Here is a 20,677-nt window from a genome sequence, read left to right as displayed (position 1 = left end):
TTTAAATATTTTTAAAAGTAAAAAATTTGTTCTTTTTTAAAAATACAAAAAAAAAAACTAAAAAACTATCATATTCTATTGTTTGTGATATTGTTTGTGATAACTAATCAGCCATCAATATTTTAAAATATAAATTAAAGTATATTATTAAATTACTAAACTAAAAAAATTAAATTAATAATTAAAAATAATAAAAAAATAATAAATTATAATAATTCTCAAATATTTTTTGAATACAAATTCTCATACAAAAAACTTTATTATCAAACCAAATAACTTTTCACTATCACAAGCACTATATATATATTGCATAGCTTATGCTGCTATCCTTATATTCAAAATAAGCCAAATCGCTCTGGTTAATTTCTCTGCCCTTCTCATCATATACCTTAAGCTTTTATTTTTCTTCAATGGAGGTTGGAAGTGTGCTCCAATTTCTTCAGGACAAGACCATTTTGGTTGTTGGAGCCACAGGCTTTCTAGCCAAAAGTATACATACATATACATATATAGATATAACTCTCTTTTTTTTCGTTCATTCATATTTGTGATGAATTGATATGTCTTTTATTTGGTTGTATGTTTCAGTTTTTTTGGAGAAGGTGTTGAGGGTTCAACCAAATATTAAGAAGGTTTTTCTTCTCTTGAGAGCCGCAGATCCCAAATCTGCCGCTCATCGCTTGAACAATGAGGTGCATGGACATCATAAACAGGAATAGAGCTAGACTAATTATTTAGGGGATCATCGTCATCTTTAATAATTTATTAAAAATATTTTATATTACTATTTCTAATGATAAAATAAAAAAAACTAAGTATATAATCTCAATTAAATATTATACAAAAATGTACATATATGTATTAATATCCATTAATTTTGTCTTTATTGACATGTATATGCAATATTTATTTATTATACAATTTTTTTCTGTAAAATAACAAAATAATTTTATAAGTAAATAAGAATACATATCGTAGTATAACTAAAGTAAGATAATAATATATAAAATATATTTTAATTTAAAATAAGATATTATAATTCAGAACAATAATATTAATATTGTAGTATAACTAATATAAAATTATAATTAAATAGCTGATTAATAAAAAAAACTAAATAAACAAATTAATGTATAATAACATACAAATTTAACAAATAATAATAAATTAAGTAAATAATTAAATATATAAAAAAATATAAAAAATTTAAACAAGACTAACAGAAAAATAAAATTAATTTATTTAAATCAAGAAAAAAAAACATAATTTACGTATTCTATTATTTATCTACATATAATATTTAAAAATAATAAAAATGTAAGGATTTACTTATTCTATTGTTTAAACTCATTTTTCTTTTTTCTTTAAATGCACTATGCACACATCTTTATCTAATCCATTATTCCATTTTGAATTTTTGGTATTCTATTGGCTACACCCAATAACCTACGAAAAATAGTAAAAGAAAAATATTAAACATGCTCTACTTTTGTATGATTATGTGCTTTGGTTGTTAGTTTAATAGTTCTCTTGAAATAAAAAAAAAGAGTAAAAATAGATTTTTTTTGTGAAAAAAAATGAAATCACTTATCGAACTAGAAATTTTTTTTAATCTGCAAAAAAAAAGTCAAAGAATAAAAGATAAAAAAATTAAAGAGATAAAGATAGAAAAAAATAAGAAAAATTGTTACTGTGTAAGAAAAATTCTTTAAATAAATAAAAACATTGAAAAAGGAATAGAAGTTTATATATTTTTTTTAAATAAAGTGGACTAGACCTAGGACTACTATATCTTATTAACATTATACAAAAATATTTAAAAATATTTTTAGTTTACTCTAAATTATTAATGAATTATATTTATATATTATAATTTAAAAAAAAAAGTCTAGGTAATAAAAAAAGGTGGACCATTTTCATAAAATTTAAAATTTTGGGGGCCACTATGCGCCTTTAATTATACGTGCCTCCACCCCTGATTTCATACATATGACCTTTTTTTATGTGCACGTCTGCACGAAAGGCAATACAAAATATCATGTTTATTGAATATTTTTTTAATTATTAGTAGATCAAATAAAAAAATTAAGGACCAAAATTTTTATTAAAATTTAACTAATATTTAACTAACAAAAAAATTTTATATTATTAAATATAATTTTATATTATTAAAATATTAATAATAATTAATTAATGACTATAAATCATAAAATGTAACGTGTGGGTAACACTGCTCAAAAAAATGGAAGAGAAAAATATAGTATGATACGATGATGAAGAGGGAAAGTATAGAAAAAGTTAATAATGATGGATCTCACATGGTTTTAGTAAGCATATATTACTTTGCCGGTTTAGCCCCTCGTCAACCTATCATTGTTCAATTAATTATAATAAAGTAGGCACATATTATTAGTTTAATTCTCATTACATCAATAGATTAATTAAGCTTATTATATGGTAATTAAATACTATATTGATTTAATTTTGCATGCAGATCTTAGGGACGGACTTGTTTAATTTGCTAAAAGAAAAGCTAGGTGCAAATTTTAACTCCTTTATATCTGAAAAGTTGACTGTGTTTCCTGGGGATATTTGTTATGAGGACTTGGGTTTGAAGGATTCAACCCTAAAGGAAGAGATTTGCAACCAAGTTGATGTTATTGTTAATTTGGCTGCAACCACTAACTTTGATGAAAGGTTTATATAACTATAACGATCTTAATTAATTAAACTATATTATTCTTTCCTTTTCTTCCAGTTTTGTCTTCTCCTTCTTGGGGGAATTGAAACACTATTTTTTACTTGTTCCCTTTGAAAATGCAGATATGACATAGCGTTGGATCTAAATGTCTTTGGAGCTAAGCATGTTATTTACTTTGCCAAACAATGTATTAAGCTGAAAGTACTAGTCCATATATCAACAGGTTGTGTGGGTATAATATACATTAATTAATGCATGTCGTTATTCTTACTAATGTAAGCTTACTAGAAAAGACATGAATTACCTTAATATATATAATCTGACATATATTGATATAACGTTTAAATTGATACAGAACTAGAGGAAATATTAGAAAAGAGTCAAAAATATTTATACAATAAAATTTTAAAAGAGATTAAGCTAAAATTTATATATAATTTAGAGTGAATACTTCAATTTCTGATAATTATCTCGAAAGGACAACGAGGCCTAAAAAACAAAAAAAATTCAATCCGATTCCTGATATTTTTTTTAGGATTGATAAGTCCCTGTGTCAAAAAAAACTACATTAACTTTTTTTGGCACAAAAACTCGTTGTCCTTTCGAAATAATTGTCAAGGATTAGGTTGGATTTTTTTTATTAAAAGCATCGTTATCTTTTGAAATAATTGTCAGGACTGTTTTAAATTTTATTCTATAATTTATATATAAAAAATTAAAATTAGCGGGATCATTGACCCCTTCTCTTTATGTAGTTCCGCCCTTGGAGTGAAATGAGACAGATTCGAATTCATAATAATAAGATATTTGTGCATATGAATTTAGAATGATAAATAAAATATTTACAAATAATATGTCGAATAATACGATAGATCAGAATGCATATATATGAGTACTGAAATATTCACCACGCCATATCTTATTTCATTATCATCCCTAATCTATTCCAGAAAATTAGATTGATTGTTATTGCTTAGCCTTATAAATTATAATTATTTCATATCTCTATCATCAGCTTATGTGTGTGGTGAGAGAGATGGGCTCATATTAGAGACCCCATATCACTTCACTGCTGTACCTGGATTAGACATCGATGCTGAAAAGAAAATTGTGCGTGACAAGTTAGACGACCTACAAAAGCAAGGAGCGACTGATAATGAAATCAAAATGGCCATGAAGGACTTAGGTATATCCAGGTTAGTCAATTATATTTGTTCACCTTTTTTTACTTTTCATTGTTAATTTTTTTTAAGTATATTTTTGGTTCATATCTTCTATAAGTGTATTTAAGACGCTTCGTTGTTGCTTTTAAATATGTCATAAGTTAGTGGTCCATTATTACTTATAAACAGTGTATACTAGATTTAAATTCGTGCGTCAGAAAGAACCAAAATAGATTGATTTTTATATATAAGAAATTATTTAATAAAAAAATTTAAAAAGTAATATTAAATTTAAATAAAATTTTAAAAAAATATTATATATTTAGTAAACTTAAATATTGTAGTACAAGAACAAAATTATTCGATGTAGTGCAATAATTGAATATAGTATTTCAATAATTAAAAATAACATCTATTTTTTATGAATCATAACATCATATAATTTCAAAATCATTATTATAACTAAATAACAATAAAATATAAATTATTAAAAAAATAGTATATAAGTGACAAAGATAAATATATAATTGATAAACACAAATAAATTAAAAATAAAAAAATTAAAAACATTGTAAGAACATCATACATTATAATATTTTAGAAGTTTATCATCCAACATATAGTGATCAAATTATTTAACAAACTAAAATAAAGAATTGGAATTATCAATCAAATTTTTAAATAATTGTGCAAAACATTAACAAATATATAAAAAAACGAGTGAGAGGCATCAATTAATGAGAGAAGCTAAAAAAGTTGTGTAAAGTGAATATTGATTTATATAGTAAATACATATATAAGTAGAAGAGAGAGTAAAAAGAGAGAATAAATTAAATTTTATTAATTAATTTACAGTAATTAAAGAAAAATAACATTACTATTAAAGATATAAAATATGTAATTTACATAGAAATAATAAAGAATAAAAAAAATTAAAAAATAAGACTAAATACTATATAAAAAGGAAAAAAAGTAATATAATGAAAGAAAAATTATAAATAAATTATTAAATTAATATCTAAAAGATTTCACTTATTATAACAAAAATAATATTAATAAATACGAATAATAAAATAGTCTCCTAAAAATTTTAATATTTGACAAAAGTAACCAAAGATTAATTATTTTTAATTTTATTAACGAAAAATACTGAGTTAACTAATATAATTATAGCACAGAATCAAATTTATATATCTGTCTAGTTTCAGCCAATTAGTTTTTAGTCTTATCTTCTCTCAACTCACAGCCGCACAGACATATACATCACTCTCCCTTTCTCAAAACTAAGCCCTAAAATCTGAACCATCACCATCACTATAGTTCCACCACCTTATTGTCATCTCTCTCTCTCACAGTTGCAACAACAATGCCCTCCTTCTTTCGTTGCCCTCCTTCTTTCGTTGTATTTATTGCTGTAATTTTTTCTTGACATTTCATTTTTTGGATTTGGGTTCTCTTTAAAAATTTGTCTGTTTCTTCGAAATAATTTTCAATGAATCTTCTATTCATACACTTTGCAAAAAATATTCAGTTTTTTTATATGATTTTTTCTTTTAATGGATTATTCTATTTTAAAACTGAAGATGGTGAAGATAGGTACCCAAAAAATGAATTATTCTATTGAGTTTTTTTTTGGGAGTTGAAGGTATATTAGGAGGTTAGGATTATGATTTGTACCACGCTAACCTTCACATTTTCCATCTCATCAAACTAATTAAATAACTCAGCATTTTTCATTAATAAAAATGGTATACATCACTTAACAAATGGTCATTTTTGTCATATTAAACTATCTTTAAGAGACTTTTAATTTTTTGTGTTATTTTTATCAACGACAAAAATTTTGGATACTATTTTGGTGGTCTACACAAAAACCTATAAAATGATAATTCCACTAAAATATTTATGTGACAATATTAAAAGTTATATAATATATCAAGAGTTCATTGTGTCATTACTTAATTTTCTTTTTTATACTACATTGATAGATAGATAGATAGATATATTAATAGATAGACAAATAAATAAATAGATTTTCATAAAATAAAATTTATTCTACAAATAAGATATGTAATATTAGAAATTTAGAATGTAGATTATCGATATGAACTAACATTATTTATACTGTAATTTTTTTTGTAGAATTAGATAATTAAGTGTATAAAATTATGAGATTGACGTTAGATTAGTTATATAGGTGCTATTCTCTATGATAGTATAAATGTATTTTTAAGATAGATATTCTTTTTATGTTGTTATAATGGATGACATAGCAATTTATATGAAACTTAAAAGTCAATGTCATTCATTCACTGTAACATTTTTTTAGACTCTCCTTTTATATATTATAATAGATAGATAACATTATAGTATTATTTATTTCGATCTTTTAAAGAGTTATACAATTCCGTCTATATTACATAACCAATGTTACATAGTCAATTTTAAACTCAGATAAAAGAGGAGTGATGCATTAGACCTTTTCGACAGTTAATATAAAACACATGTCGAATTTTTTTTATATGGACCAAAAATATTATTATGCAACAATTTTGCCCCAAAACAACATATTGTATGTTTTGAGTACAGTGTCAAATAAAAAAAAATTACTGTATTAGTGCCTGAATGTAGTGAGAACGAAAGGGTTTTCACTTTTTTACAAATAGACGAGAGTAAATAAATTAGTTTATCAAAAAAAAATAAAGAAAAAAATAAAAGTAAAGGTAAAGACATAGACAACAGAAAATTACAACTTAGGATATAAAAAATAAACACACTAATAGAAAAATCTATAAAATTAACATAATGTGTTTACAAGAAATAAAATAGGTGGAGAAGAAGACAAGGAAGTTACTTCAAGGTTTAAATCTTGGTATACAAAAAAAAATAAAGAATAAAAATAGAATAGGCATTATTATGGATAGGCAGTGGAATAAAGATGTGATAGAGGTTAAAAGGATGGGTGATTATCATCACTATAAAATTTGTGGTAGAAGAAGTGCTTTTTATGTGGTTAGTCTCTATGGACTAAAAGTAAATTTGAAAAAATAACATAAAAAAATTCTTAGAGGAGTTAGAAAACCTAATCCAAGACATATCTTTGGAGTTGTCAATATGGAGGGTAAAACCATCTTAGACTTTTTTTCAATTTTTAATCTTTTCATTGTAAATATTTATTTTAAGAAGAGAAACGAATACTTTTTAACTTATAATAGTGGTGTAATAAGCTCTTAAATTAATTTTGTTTAGTTAAGAAGAGTCAACAAAAATTTTTGCAATAATTATAAAATTATTTCAGAAAAAAATTGATAACATAGGATTTTTGTTATAGATTTTTGTATTGAGGAAAAGGTGAGAAAAAGACATCAAGAGAAGAACCCACGAATGAGGTGACGGGAGATAAAAGGTAAGAAACAAGAAAAATTTTAAAGACGAATAGAAGAAGAAGTAAAGTGAAAAGGACATGGAAGTGCATGTGAGATATAAAATAAGATGACAAAAGTTATTATCAAAAGAGGAAAAAAATTTCAGTGAAATAGAGGTATCAAAAAAAGAGATAAGGAATAATAGCAGTGGAATACAAGTTTACAAAAAAAGATAAAGGTAAAGAGAAATGTTTTAAAGAGTTTTAAAGAGCAACCTTTAAGTTGTAATGTTGAAAACTGAAAAATATAAAATTATTAAGGAGACAAAAGTGGTAGCAAACGAAATAAAAACAAGAATATATGAGAGTCTTTATCAGTCTTTGGGTATGAAAGAAGGTATGATATGTGTATATAAAATCACAAAGACTCAAGAAAAAATGATAAGAGATTTGGATAAGTTACATGTATCAAGAACAAAAATGGTGAAATTTCAGTCCAAGATGAGAATATTAACGAAAAATGGAGAAACTACTTTTATAAGATATTTAATGAAACACAAGAGACTCTTCTATACTTTGATCAATTACATAGGAAGGAAGCTTCAACTGTATTCTTATTGAAGGATTCAAGACTTTAAAGGAAGACTTTAAAGCAGATAAAGAATGAAAAGGTAGTAGGACCAGACAATATTCTGATAGAAGTATGACAAGGCTTAGGAGAAAAAAGTGTCGGTTGGTTATACAACCTTTTAATGAAATTCTAGTGTCTAAGAGGATATCAGCTGAATAGAAAAAAAATCACCTTGATTCCTATTTACAAGAATGTGAAAACTACAAAGGGATCAAATTTATGAGTGATATTGTGAAGTTATACGAGAGCATGATAGAATGGAGGTTAAGATAAGAGAGACAGGTCTTGGAGAATCAACTTGGCTTTATGTTAGGTAGATCTACCATCGAAACTATACACTTGTCAAGAAGAATGATGGAGAAATACCAAATTAATAAAAATGATCTACACATGGTTATTTATTTGAAAAATGTATATGATAGGGCGCATATGATAAGATACGAAAAGAGGTCTTATAGAAGGTCTTGAAAAAAAAGAGTGTAAGTATTGTATATATTCGTGCAACTATGGATATGTACAATGAGATTACAACTAGTGTAAAAAATTTAAAGTGGTATAATAGAAGAATTTCTATTATTAGTCTAAAATTGCACTAATGATTATCTCTAAATCCATATTTTTTCATATTAGTTTTAGAGTTGCTTACTAACGAGCATATCCAAAAATTAATAACATGGTGCATGTTTTTTGAAAATAACACCATTCTTTTGGGAGAGGAGCTTTAGAGAGGGTAAAGATTGCGCATAAGTCAAAGTAAAACGGAATATATAAAATGTAAATTTGGTAGGCAAGAAAAAAGACAATAATATAAAATTGAAAATTGGAGAAACTATCTTACTTCAAGTAAAATATTTTAAGTATCTATTGAGTGTGTCATATAGGATAATAGAAAAATTAAGGAGGATGTAAACATGAGATACAAACATATTAGTCAAAGTGGTAGAGTAATGAATCTGGTTTACATGTAACAAAAAATATCTTTAAAACTTAAAGAAAGTTTTATTGCACTGCTAATAGATTGACTATATATATTATATGGAATAAAGTTTTGGATGACAAAAGATGAGCATAAATATATATTAAGTGTGGTAAAAATGAAGATATTGAGATAGATGAGTAGTCATATATATATATAATAAAAAAGGAATATATAAAAAAAAGTTGGAATAACATTTATTATAAAAAATGATAAAATTTTGTCTTAATTAATTTAGACATATAAAAAAAATATTAGTAGAATATTCAGTTAAAAAGATAAATGAGATGAAAGATAAATAAAAAAATAAATAATAAAAAAATTTGAATTATGAGATAAAATTTTGTTATTATTATTATTATAAAAGATCAAATAGATAACATTTCACTTTACGCTGAATGTGAATATTTTGAATTTAATATTTAATTTAAATTTACGATAAATAAATTTTAAATTGATTATAAACCAAACTAATTTTAAATTTTAATTTGATAAAGTTGAAGAGTTGTACAAATTGCTTATATGTGGTGAAATTTGAAAATATAAAAATAGTACTAAATCTAGTAATTAACCACCAATAGAATAGGAATATAGGATACATGTCATCGCATACTTTGAAGAGAGTCACAAGAAAGAGAAACATCATACGTAGCTAACAACTTTACAGACCTTTAGTTAACTTTGATACTTATCTACGTAGGTGGCTGTTTGTCATCATCAAGTCAAAAATAAAGTATTATTTTTGTTTCTATATTTAGGATAAATTTTATTTGTCTTTTTAATATTTAAATTATTTTATTTGTATTTTTAATAATTATAAAAATAATTTAATTTTATTCTGTTATTAATTATATTAATAAATTAAATTATATTTTTTAATTATTTTTATTTAAATATATTCATTCTCAATTAAATTTTACTTATATATATTTAATTTTAATATTGTATCTAAAATCTGTGTTTATGTTTAATTATGTTTTTAAAAAAGTGAATTATGTAAATATTGCAGTTATTAATTTTAACTTTTAATGAGTTATTATCCTGAGTGGGTCATCAATTCTGACCCAAATATTTATATTCTAACTTCAAAAAAAATTTTTCAAAACTCTAACTAAAGCACATGATGTATTATTGACGGTAGGATAACATGAATCACTTTTACAAACGTTAGAGATACAAAGAGGACGATTTAAATATTAGAGACACAAATAGGACTTATCCTAAACGTTGGGGACAAAAACGATACTTTACTCTATCATTAATTATTTAAATTAGCTCTAAGATTTTTAAAATTAAATATTTTAATTTTTTTAGATTTTAAAATATAGTAAATAATTTTTAACATTAAATAATATAGTCATTTTCGTTAGTCACTGACAATGACGGTTGACGTAGAACGTTAACTTATATAAGTGACTGTTAAGTGTTTACATGTGCAAGTTAGACAAATTAATTCTTAAAATGAAGTATAAAATAGTCTCTAAAAAATAAAAAAATCTTAAAATTAGGATAATACAAACAATTTCAACCGTTAGTCTATTTTGTGTAATATTACAACCAATAAATTCTAAAATTTCCTAAAAAACATTAACAGAACTTGAATTTGTTAAGACATTTATTCTTTAAGCAAACTATATATTGAGGTTTGTAAATAATCTGCGTTAATTTTGTGGTTGATCAAAACTACAAATTTGAATTTAGAAATGACGTGGTTTGTATTATATATGAGTTTTAAGATATTGCATTTATAAGCCTTTGTACAAATTTTTGTGTTAAATGGGAGTCTTCACATCTTTTGACACAACACTAATTCATTCTCTTCTGCATTGTTAAAGAATGATAATGAAATATAGTACCTACAAATTAAATTAATATCTGATGGATATTAGTGGTTTAGAAAAGAGAGTTTGAATTAGGCCTCTTTTAATTTTGCTTTCTTTATATTTAAACTGGGTGTATCTTATAAATTCAGTTGAGTCACTTCGTGTTAAAAAGTAGGAGATACTTTTATGTTGTCTCTTATCGAAAGAGAAGTCAAAACAGAACTACGTACAAGGTATACAGCTGTAAATATATTATAGCTGGATAGAATAAGTAGGAGATAATTTTGTTTTGTCTTCTAAAGTATAAAACCAGAATCGAGAAGAGAAAGAGAAGTAACACAGTCATATATCCTGATTCAACTACCCAGTGCAATATAATCTACATCTAGTCTCCATCAAAACAATGATGAAATTTCACTATCTTTGAACAAGATTACATACACCAATTTTCCTAAAATTCAACTCAATCATATCTAGGAAAAACCTAGCTTCTACCCAAGCCAGATTTGACTAGGTTCACTCCCTCAATTTTAATTACAAAGTGCTCACCCAACTTGTAAAAAAATTTTCTTAGGATCATAACAACAAAACAGAAATACATACAAAGAATTTTTAAAATAAACATTGACTTTTTTCCAAGTCTCACTCTCTTTGCCTTTTTACTATCAATGATTTTTTCTTACATTCCTCAATGTAATGCTTTTTTTCATTGAAACAAAAAAAAAGAATAAAATTGAGAAAGCAAAATATTCAATTGAGAACCATGAAGGAGAAGATAATAACTTTGTAAGCTATGAAAACTCAAATTTTGTACTCTCACTCATTGTTCCAATCATTAGCCGTTTATCCCTTTAATAAAGGAGTAAAGCTTTTCAAAGCTTGAAACTTTGTTTCAACATATTTGACTTTTTCTCCCCAAAAATCAGCAGCAGCAGTGGCGCAGAATAGAATAGCAGCAATGATTTAACAGTACATACATCCATACCTTCTTTTTTCTTTTTTTTCTTTTTTCTTCTTGCTTTTTGAATCTGTGCTCTTCATTTATACTTTTTCTCCAAGTAACTTTTTTTACTATTGATTTCTTGCAAAATTCTATAATTTCTATTTTCTTTAGATTTTTAAAAATGCGTAAGAAGAGAAAGGAAGTTTCAGCAAGCTACTTTAGATATACCAAAAATAAAAATATCTTTTGATCTTGTCTAAGATCTTATTTTTGTCCTAACTTTTGATTTCTTTTACTTTCTTTTTTGTGGCTAACCCTTTTTCTTCTTTGATACGAGTCATATACAGAACTTTTTCTTTTTCTTGTTTTTCTTCTGTAATTTTACGTGGCTGATGGAAAAAGAGAAGAGAGAGTTTAGTTGGATGGTGTGAAGTTGGGTTCCCATGCAAATGGAATTCAATTTTTTAGTTAGCAGCCAAGTGAATAGACTTGGATCTCCAGTTAAGCCATTTGCTTGTTCTTGGGCCAATTTAATTTTTTTACACTAGCTATCCAGATTTCTTTGGATTTCATTAGTTTGTTGGACCTATTTTCTTGCTCCTTGGGCCAGTTTCTTTTATTTTAATTTTCAGTACACTTAAATAAACTAATCATACATATAATTAATTTTTACTCTAATAATAATATTTAGTTATTATTAATTAATTTATTAATTTTAAACTCAACAAGATCTTTTATGATTAAAAATATAGGTTTATTTATTTTAAAATTAATTTTTTTAGAGAAACATAATGTCTTTTCATAATTTATTGTGAAAATACATTAAAAACTTTTGTTATAAAAAAAATCAAGTTTGAGATAAATAAATCAAGAATTTTAGAAATTAAAATTTATTTATTTAAAAATAATTATATATAAATAATTCAAAAAAATTATTTTAAAATTTTTAACTTTTTTAAGGATAGTTTTGATATTTTTAAATTTTTTTTTTACTGATTTGTTCACCTCACATATTGATATTTAATGGCAATGTGGATAGTAATTATTATTAGTTACTAATAAAAAAATTATATTATCTAATAAAAATAAATATCGAAGATCATTTTATATATTTTAAAATTTTAAAATTTAAGTATTTCATTTTAAAAATTTTAAAGACCGATTTCAAATTAGTGACATGTTATTCTTTTGAAGAGTGATATACCATGATTAAATATACGAAGACCATATTTATCATTGACCTAGAACGTGTCATAAATCCAGCAATCCAAATCATGCACTTTTGTCTCCGTATTATCATTTTCCTTAGAAAGTTAGGCTTTTAATATAATCTTTATATATAGATTAACAAAGTATATTAATTATCAGGCATATTTATTAGTGAAAAAAACTGATATACAACGGATATTTGTAACTTTGTATGTTAAGTAATCATGTTCAAAGGTCAAAATGTCAAATCTACACTCTACAGAGTTAAGACCTGCAAAACAGAGGAAGGAGGGAGAATTTATAAATTTTTATATGAACTGGCCACATCTACAATTGAATCAATTTTTTTAAAGAATTTAATTAGAGAATTAATTGTTTTAATTAATATAAATTAATTATTAAATTATTTTTAAAAATTTTAAATTCTAAATTCTACTATTTTAATCTTAAATTTTAAATTCTCAAACAAATAAGAGTTAAAAAGATAATTTTTTAATAAAATATTAACTATTATTAATTGATTAAAAATTAATTCAATCATGTTATATATATATATTATGATGGTTTCAGTGGCTAAGAGAAGGGGGTTGAATCTTAGTCCCCTTTTTTACTTGCTAACACTTGCTGGACTTAGAGGAAACCTTTCTGTTTTTAGTTCGTCCCTAGCCACGAGACATTTTCATTTTGTCTCGTCACTTGACACGAGACATTTTTTATTTTTTATCTGAACAGTAAAAAACAGAATTGAAGTAGAGAGAGAGAAGATTACACCCAGATATATCCTGGTTCAGCTGCTAAGTGCAACATCCAGTCTCCATCACAACAATGATGAAATTTCACTATAATCATCCAGATTACAAATTGTAAAGTGCTAACCCAACTTACAAGGGAATTCCCACAGAATCATGAAACACAACACAGATGTACAAAGGAATTCTAAGACATCTATGGCTTTTTCTTTTAATTTTGCACTCTCTGCCTTTTTCCGCTCTATGGTTTTTTCATACAAACCTCACTTGTTTGCCTTTTTCTACGAGACTCAAGACATGACAAAATTAAACAGAAAAATTACAAAATAGAAAACATTGAAGGAGAAGAGAAATCTGTTAGCTCAGGTAGCTCTGAGAACACTGTGCCTTGCACTCTCAAATTTTCTCCTTACTCCAAACAGTGGTTGTTCTCTCTTTTTAAAGAAGAGGGAAGCCTCCACACTTGAAGCCAACGCCCAAGCCAACTTCTTCCTCCTTCAAGAAACAGAACCGGTTCGGCCACATAGAGAGATAAGAGATAACCCTGCAAAACTCAACATGCAATTACCTCTGGTTCTTTCTTGATCATCACTCTTCATCAATCCGAACTCTCCATCCTTGGCTTGCTCTCCAAGATGGATTTCTGGCCCTTGATGCTTCATGATGATGATGACTTCATCTGCTTCAATCTCTGCCTCAACCATCACTTCGCCACTCTAGCTACTTCCTGTGGTGGTTGAGCAGAATCAAAGACAAGCCATGTTTCAAGAATCTCCCTTGCTGGCCGAATCTTCTTCCTTCTTTTTGAGTATGAAGGATCCGAGATTACCTCACCAAATCTTACCACATTTGGTGATTATCTCAGCCACAACATACTTTTGGTTTTCTTTTTCTTGTCATCATTAACTTGATGGCCTTGAAGCATGCAGCCTCTTCTTTTTCTTTTTGGTAGCTTAGTGTAACTTCCATGGTTGCTGTGACATGACCGAAGAGAAGAGAGAAAGGGATGAGAGAGAAGATTGCACTTTAGTGAAGATAAGGAAGAGAGTAAGATAAATTAATTAGATTCGAAACCCAAGCCTAGAAGCGTGTGGTGCACTTAAGGCTATCACATCATTTCTCCACTTTCTTTTTCCATTTTTCAAGGTCTGCATTAAGTACAATCGAACAAAATTTGAAATTCATTCAAAAGTGAATTTGATTTCCGTGAAAACATGCATGGAACTCTTTCTCTCTTTTTCTCAATTTGGTCCAAGTAAATGGATCTTTCCATCAAACTTAGTTTGGGCTAAGTGACATCAATTATGGCCTAATAATAATTCAGTTTCACTTTGTTGATTATAATCTTTGAAATCAAGGCTGAACAAAATTTACACTTGGACTTTGTAATATTTCTTTTATTTTTGTTTGGCCCAATTAAAAGTCCTGCATCACAAAATTATTAATTAACATATGTTAAATGAAAATTAAATTAATAATTTTGTAATTAAATATTTTAATAATGTTTGCTCATCATAAATATTAATTTGGAATTTTCCAAACTCATCAATATATATTAAAATTTAATATAAAATATATATTAAAATATAAAATATATATTAAAATAAATTAAATATTATATGTATTTATACATAAATATATAGTAATTAATTTTAGTAACTGATTTTAATATATAAATAATATTTAAAATTTATTATTTTCTATCCTTATTTTTCAACAAAAAATATATACTGAACTTTTTAAATTACTCGTTATCTTGATATGGTTCTAAAGTACTTGTTAATTATGTGCATATATATCTAATAACTAATATATCCAAGTAATCATGAATCATTATGTAAATGTCTCACGATGATGCCTACACGAATACGTAGTGTATCATAATGTTATTTGATTTTTTTTCCATATTATTTGTTTATTTAATTTTCATCATAGTTTGTATATGAAAATAACCATGCAAACCATAGTTCACTGATAAAGCTTAAGCAGAGAACAAGAGATAATAAAGAAGAAGTGGTAACGTAGCAGTGAAGCAACTAGTCACTACTAATTTTCTTTTCTTCTTAGATAATATTCAATTAATTTAGTCTCTAGATTTATAAACGAGTTTTATATTAGTCCTTATTAAAATTTCAATTACTTTTATTTAATATTAAAATTTTATAAATTAGTTTTTGGGATAATTTTTTATGCATAGACGTTAAGAAAATACTGACGTGGACAATCAAATACCGCGCTGAACTTTATAAAAGACGTCATTTTGATTTTAGCACTCAAATAGTTCAAAAATAACATTGTAAATTGTGTTTATTGAAATTTTTTTCTTTCAAAACAAGTATATGATATTGTTTTACAAATTTCAATGAGACATTTTGCTGTCTATATTAGCGCTACATTAACATTTGTGTGCTGAAAATTATGCTACACATTAATGTGAGTTATGTTTGTAAAATTTGGACACTAAACAAAAGTAATTAAAACTTCCATGAATAAATTAAAATTCACATGCAAGATTAGGACCAGATTAAGTATTAACTCAAGTTAAGTAACTGAACTGGTCTAACAGATTCTGCTTTGTTAGTTAATGTGCATATGCTTTATTAGAGTGTTACTTCATCATTTGACTAGCAGTGCTTACTAGTATTTAAGCATATATGATTATTCTGTAATCAAACTTACATTCACAAACTCACAAAAAACCTTGTATTCTGCTAAATTCCTTTAGTGCGTTGCTCTTTGCTTTTCTCATACATTGTGGTTCAATTATCAGTTCCATTATTCGTGTGTTATGTTTTATATGATTGATCAGGGCAAAGGTGTACGGTTGGCCAAATACGTACGTATTTACAAAAGCAATAGCTGAAATGCTTGTAGAACAAATGAAAGATATTATTTCCGCTGTTATTTTGCGTCCTGCCATTGTTACAAGTACATTCAACGAACCTTTTCCTGGCTGGGTGGAAGGTTTAAGGTAAATATTATTAAGATCAACATCACTTTTATAAGAGTATTTATGATGAATACGATCTTATTTATCATGAGTCAAGAATTACTTTAATTAAATTTTTCTTGATAACGATATGAAGTTTACTATAGGGGATAATTTTATCTAAGTTTGGCGACGTATCACTTTAAGCAGGTAATAACAATGACTGAAATTCTGTATTTATGGCAAAAAAATAAATAAATAAATAAATAAAGGAAAAATATAAGGAACCAAAAGCTTATCAGCAAAAAACTAAACAAAACTATATTAATTTATATCAATAATTAATTAATTTTAAATTTTTTAAATTCAAAATATAAAAAATTTTAAATTAATTAAGTAAACCTAATTAAAACCTATAAAAACCTTCATCTTTTTTCTCACATTAATCTATCCACTTCTAACAATCACAAATTCGAAAAATATATAAAAGAACATCTATTTAATATGAAAAAGAAACATTCTAATACTTAGTAGAAGAAACATCCATATATATATTAACTCGTAAAAATTTTGAATTCATCCAAAGGTATTTGGCTGGGTTTTGGCTGATATGCTTTTGGTTCCCTAGCTTTACTCATAAATAAATGGTTGACCATAACCACTAATCATATAATGCACCAAATAATAATCATTCATATACTTTGTTTATTATTTTTTTTGTTGCGCACGTTATCTCTTAGTTCAGTAGGCTAAGAATTAATTCGTCGGGATTTTTGAGCTCTATTTAAGGGTCTGCTGCTGTCAATGAGGTGCTGCATCCACAAAATGAAAAGTAATATGAATTCTTTCCACTCTTGTACTTGTTACAGAACAATTGATAGTTTAGGTGTTGCTTATGGGAAAGGAAAACTAACATGCTTCCTTGGAAACATCAATGGAGTTGTCGATGTGGTGAGTTAGTTGCTCGCATGAAACTATTATATTGACCAAAATATGTGACATGATTTTTGATAAGCTGCAATGTAATATAACAAGCAGATACCAGCAGACATGGTGGTGAATGCAATACTGGTGGCCATGGTGGCCCATGCATATCATCCAAGTGATGCCATATACCATGTGGGTTCCTCTGTTAGAAACCCTGTTAGATACGCTAATCTCCAAGACTATGTAGTTAGGTATTTCACTGCAAAACCTTGGATAAACAGAGATGGAACACCTGTCAAAGTTGGCCAACTTACTGTCCTCGCCAACATGGCTAGCTTCCGCAGATATATGTTCATTCACTACCTCTTTTGGTTGAAGGTTCTTCATCGCAATCACTTGACTATATATCAATGTTTGTCATTGTTATCTTTTCCTAATTAACTAGGCTGACATTTTTTCTTTTACAATTTAACAGGGACTTGAACTGGCCAATATTGCATTTTGCAGGTACTTTCAGCGAACATATCAAGAGCTGAATAGAAAGATCCAAATTGTGATGCGGTTGGTGGAGCTTTATAGGCCTTACTTGTTCTTCAACGGCATGTAAGTAGTATTACTCTTCTTAACACTAGTCATTATTAATTAAGAGAAATGTTCGGGCTATCAAAATTTATTATTTTTTGCCATCATTAAGTCATCAACTCAATTTTTTTAATTTTGTTTTTTTAGTCTAATAATCCAACAACATATTTTATCATATATTTTTAAATATTATGTTTGTAATTGGCTATGTATGTAAGAGAGAAAATGTGTTTTGGGACGCAGATTTGATGATATGAACACAGAGAAACTGCGAGTGGCAGCAACACAAGGAAGGGTAGAGACAGATTTGTTTTGCTTCGATCCTAAAGTGATCAATTGGGATGATTACTTTATAAACACTCATATCCCAGGCCTCGTCAAATACATTTTCAAGTGATCATTATAATTAATTAGCACTATCCAATAAAAAAGAAAAATTAAAGTGATTATTTAAGCTGGTATATATATAGTGTTGTATATGTTAAGTTTAAATTTGTGCTAGAGTGATTGAATCCATCTGTATGTTATTTATTTGTTAATCAAAGACAGTGTATGTAATTGATATAAACTAGCTGCCTCCCAAATTAGTTTGAAAACTTTGACACTGTATTATTGTATTATTTGTTCTCATTTACTAAGTTTAAATAATGCAATTTGCCAACTAATCTGTTGGCTATAACTCGACTCAGATAAAATTATAAATCGGAATATGGTTAAAACTAAATAAACACGTGCTATATTAGGAGTACGTAGAGAGTATATGTTTTGCTCTACTAACGGACTTATTCTATAAAATCAAACTACGTGTATTCATCATTGAGCAGGTCGGTCACTCGCACAACAACACCAACTATTTTTATAATGTGTGGGGAATCATTTGAAAACAGAAATCAGAAAATGATCTTCACATACATGTCTTGAGTTTAAGAAACAATTTTGTTATTGGTGATGACTAATATATAGGTACTTGATTGAGTTAAAATTCCAAAATTATTTGATGTATGATTTATTGTTGCAAGCCATCATCGTTTTTGTTTGCAAAGTCCAAATAGAAACAAAGCTCAGCAACATGGCTCATTACATGGATAAAAGCTTTTGATATAGCTAAAGCTTTATCATTCCGGGTGAAGCAAATCAAGCAAAAGGCAGTTCACTTTTTGTTATTACAAGCCAAAAACTTTCATCAAATAAGTACGGGAGGAAAAAGTTAAATAATGGAGCCAAAGACAAAATCAAATATTGATTTTGTTTTGAAAAAAATGTAGTTACGATAATTAAAATATACAAACAAAATAGCTACTTGGAGCTACTTTAAGATACTGCAACATTTTGATAAAAAAGAAGAAAAAGGAATTCTTATTTTTCAGATAAAATGAAGGGCGAATAATGTATTTTGTGGTCAAAACTTTAAGATCAAAAGTGTTGATCTAGCAAGTACTTTGAAATTTGAAGACATTATGATTCTACTGTTGTTGCAAAGTTGTCACCAAAGACAGTTTTAAACTTTGGAAGCATTACTCCTCAATAAAAAGAGTAATGAGTAAAGTATTGAAGATAAGGAGAGAAAATACTAATATGAGTTTCTAATAGAATCTTTATTATTGGTTAAATTTGAAGTTTTGGAAGCAATGCACTTATATTAAAGGGGTATTCAAGTTATCTTATTTCTTTTTCTTTATGTAGTTACATTGAATATCTTATTTTTTCAATTTATCTTTTTTTTATTTTTTATGGTAAAAAAAATTTGTGAGATATATGAAAAGGCCATATGAGAAAAACGACAAAAAAGAGTTGAATTTGAAAAAAAATGTCATTGAATATGTCAAACTATTTTGATGTATTTTTGTTTTGTGTCGTGAGCATGAGAGGTTTCTCTTACTAAGTTGGTTTAGCACTTAGTGTTGAGAGTGTAGGGAGTGAACCTAGACAAAACAAGCTTGGTTAGAAGTTTGAGTCGTCCCAAATAGGATTAGGAAGAATCCAATAAAATTGGTGTTTTTTATCTCTGAAAAAGATAGTGAAATTTCTATTAGGTAGAGTTTGTTGGAGAAATAGAGAAGGAAAAACTGAAATTGAAAGACAGAGACTAAGAAAAATAAATTGAAATAAATCTCAGTGTTCTGTTTGGTACAAAATGGGAGACAAAAATTGAGACAGAAATTGAAACAAGAATGAAACTCTAATTTAATTTGTACAAAGGGTAAAATTGAAATTAATTAATTGAAATAAGGGTATTTTAGGTATAAAATGTTAATAAAGTTTTAGTCTTCATCTCTAAAAATTTTAGTTCCCTGTGTCCCCACATTTTGGAGGTACTAAAATACTGAAATTTTGGAGATAGAGACAGAAATTTTAGTACCAGTCTTTGAACCAACAAACATGATACAGAATTTCAGTCTCTCAGTCTCTGTCTCAGTACCTCAAAACAAACGCTATCTCATAGTTGTAGTAGAGACTAGATGTATGCTACATTGTATAAGGTGGTTGAACTAGGATATATGACCGAATACTTTTTTCTTCTCTACCCTGTTTTTATTTCGTTCATTATGAAACGAAAATAAATTATTTCCTACATAATCGCCATCACAGACTCAACAGATGCCGAATCTATTTTGGTGTTCAAGTTTTAAAACCTTAAAAAGGCGACCCTAAACTCTCTTCTCTAAATTATTGAAAAACC

At 26.6% G+C, this 20,677-nt stretch overlaps 1 protein-coding gene across 2 annotated transcripts; it reads left to right on the top strand.

The window, feature by feature from the left end:
- The first annotated feature begins 359 nt into the window (after positions 1-359).
- LOC112754161 (fatty acyl-CoA reductase 3-like) lies at positions 360-18,402 on the top strand. 2 transcript variants are annotated; one of them, XM_025801739.2, is made up of 10 exons: positions 360-489; positions 589-692; positions 2,495-2,697; positions 2,824-2,924; positions 3,717-3,897; positions 16,369-16,530; positions 17,358-17,439; positions 17,527-17,793; positions 17,891-18,018; positions 18,241-18,402. In XM_025801739.2, exons 1-10 carry the CDS (start codon positions 411-413, stop codon positions 18,392-18,394), a joined length of 1,461 nt encoding a protein of 486 aa, XP_025657524.1. In that variant the 5' UTR covers positions 360-410; the 3' UTR covers positions 18,395-18,402. The 2 variants fall into 2 exon arrangements, with proteins under 2 accessions (XP_025657524.1, XP_029149959.1); XM_029294126.2 differs by having other exon boundaries at positions 411-467; positions 600-692.
- The last annotated feature ends 2,275 nt before the right edge of the window (positions 18,403-20,677 follow it).

This window comes from Arachis hypogaea, chromosome 6, assembly GCF_003086295.3.
Source record: "Arachis hypogaea cultivar Tifrunner chromosome 6, arahy.Tifrunner.gnm2.J5K5, whole genome shotgun sequence".
NCBI lineage: Eukaryota > Viridiplantae > Streptophyta > Magnoliopsida > Fabales > Fabaceae > Arachis > Arachis hypogaea.
Note: the sequence above shows the minus strand (reverse complement) of the source record. Positions and strands in the feature narration are given on the sequence as shown.

Coding starts and splice junctions, on each gene's coding strand:
- LOC112754161 (XM_025801739.2), top strand. CDS start 411: ATGGAGGTTGGAAGTGTGCTCCAATTTCTTCAGGACAAGACCATTTTG. Junction 2,925..3,716: donor ACTAGTCCATATATCAACAG/GTTGTGTGGGTA, acceptor CTCTATCATCAG/CTTATGTGTGTGGTGAGAGA. Junction 17,794..17,890: donor ACTACCTCTTTTGGTTGAAG/GTTCTTCATCGC, acceptor ACAATTTAACAG/GGACTTGAACTGGCCAATAT.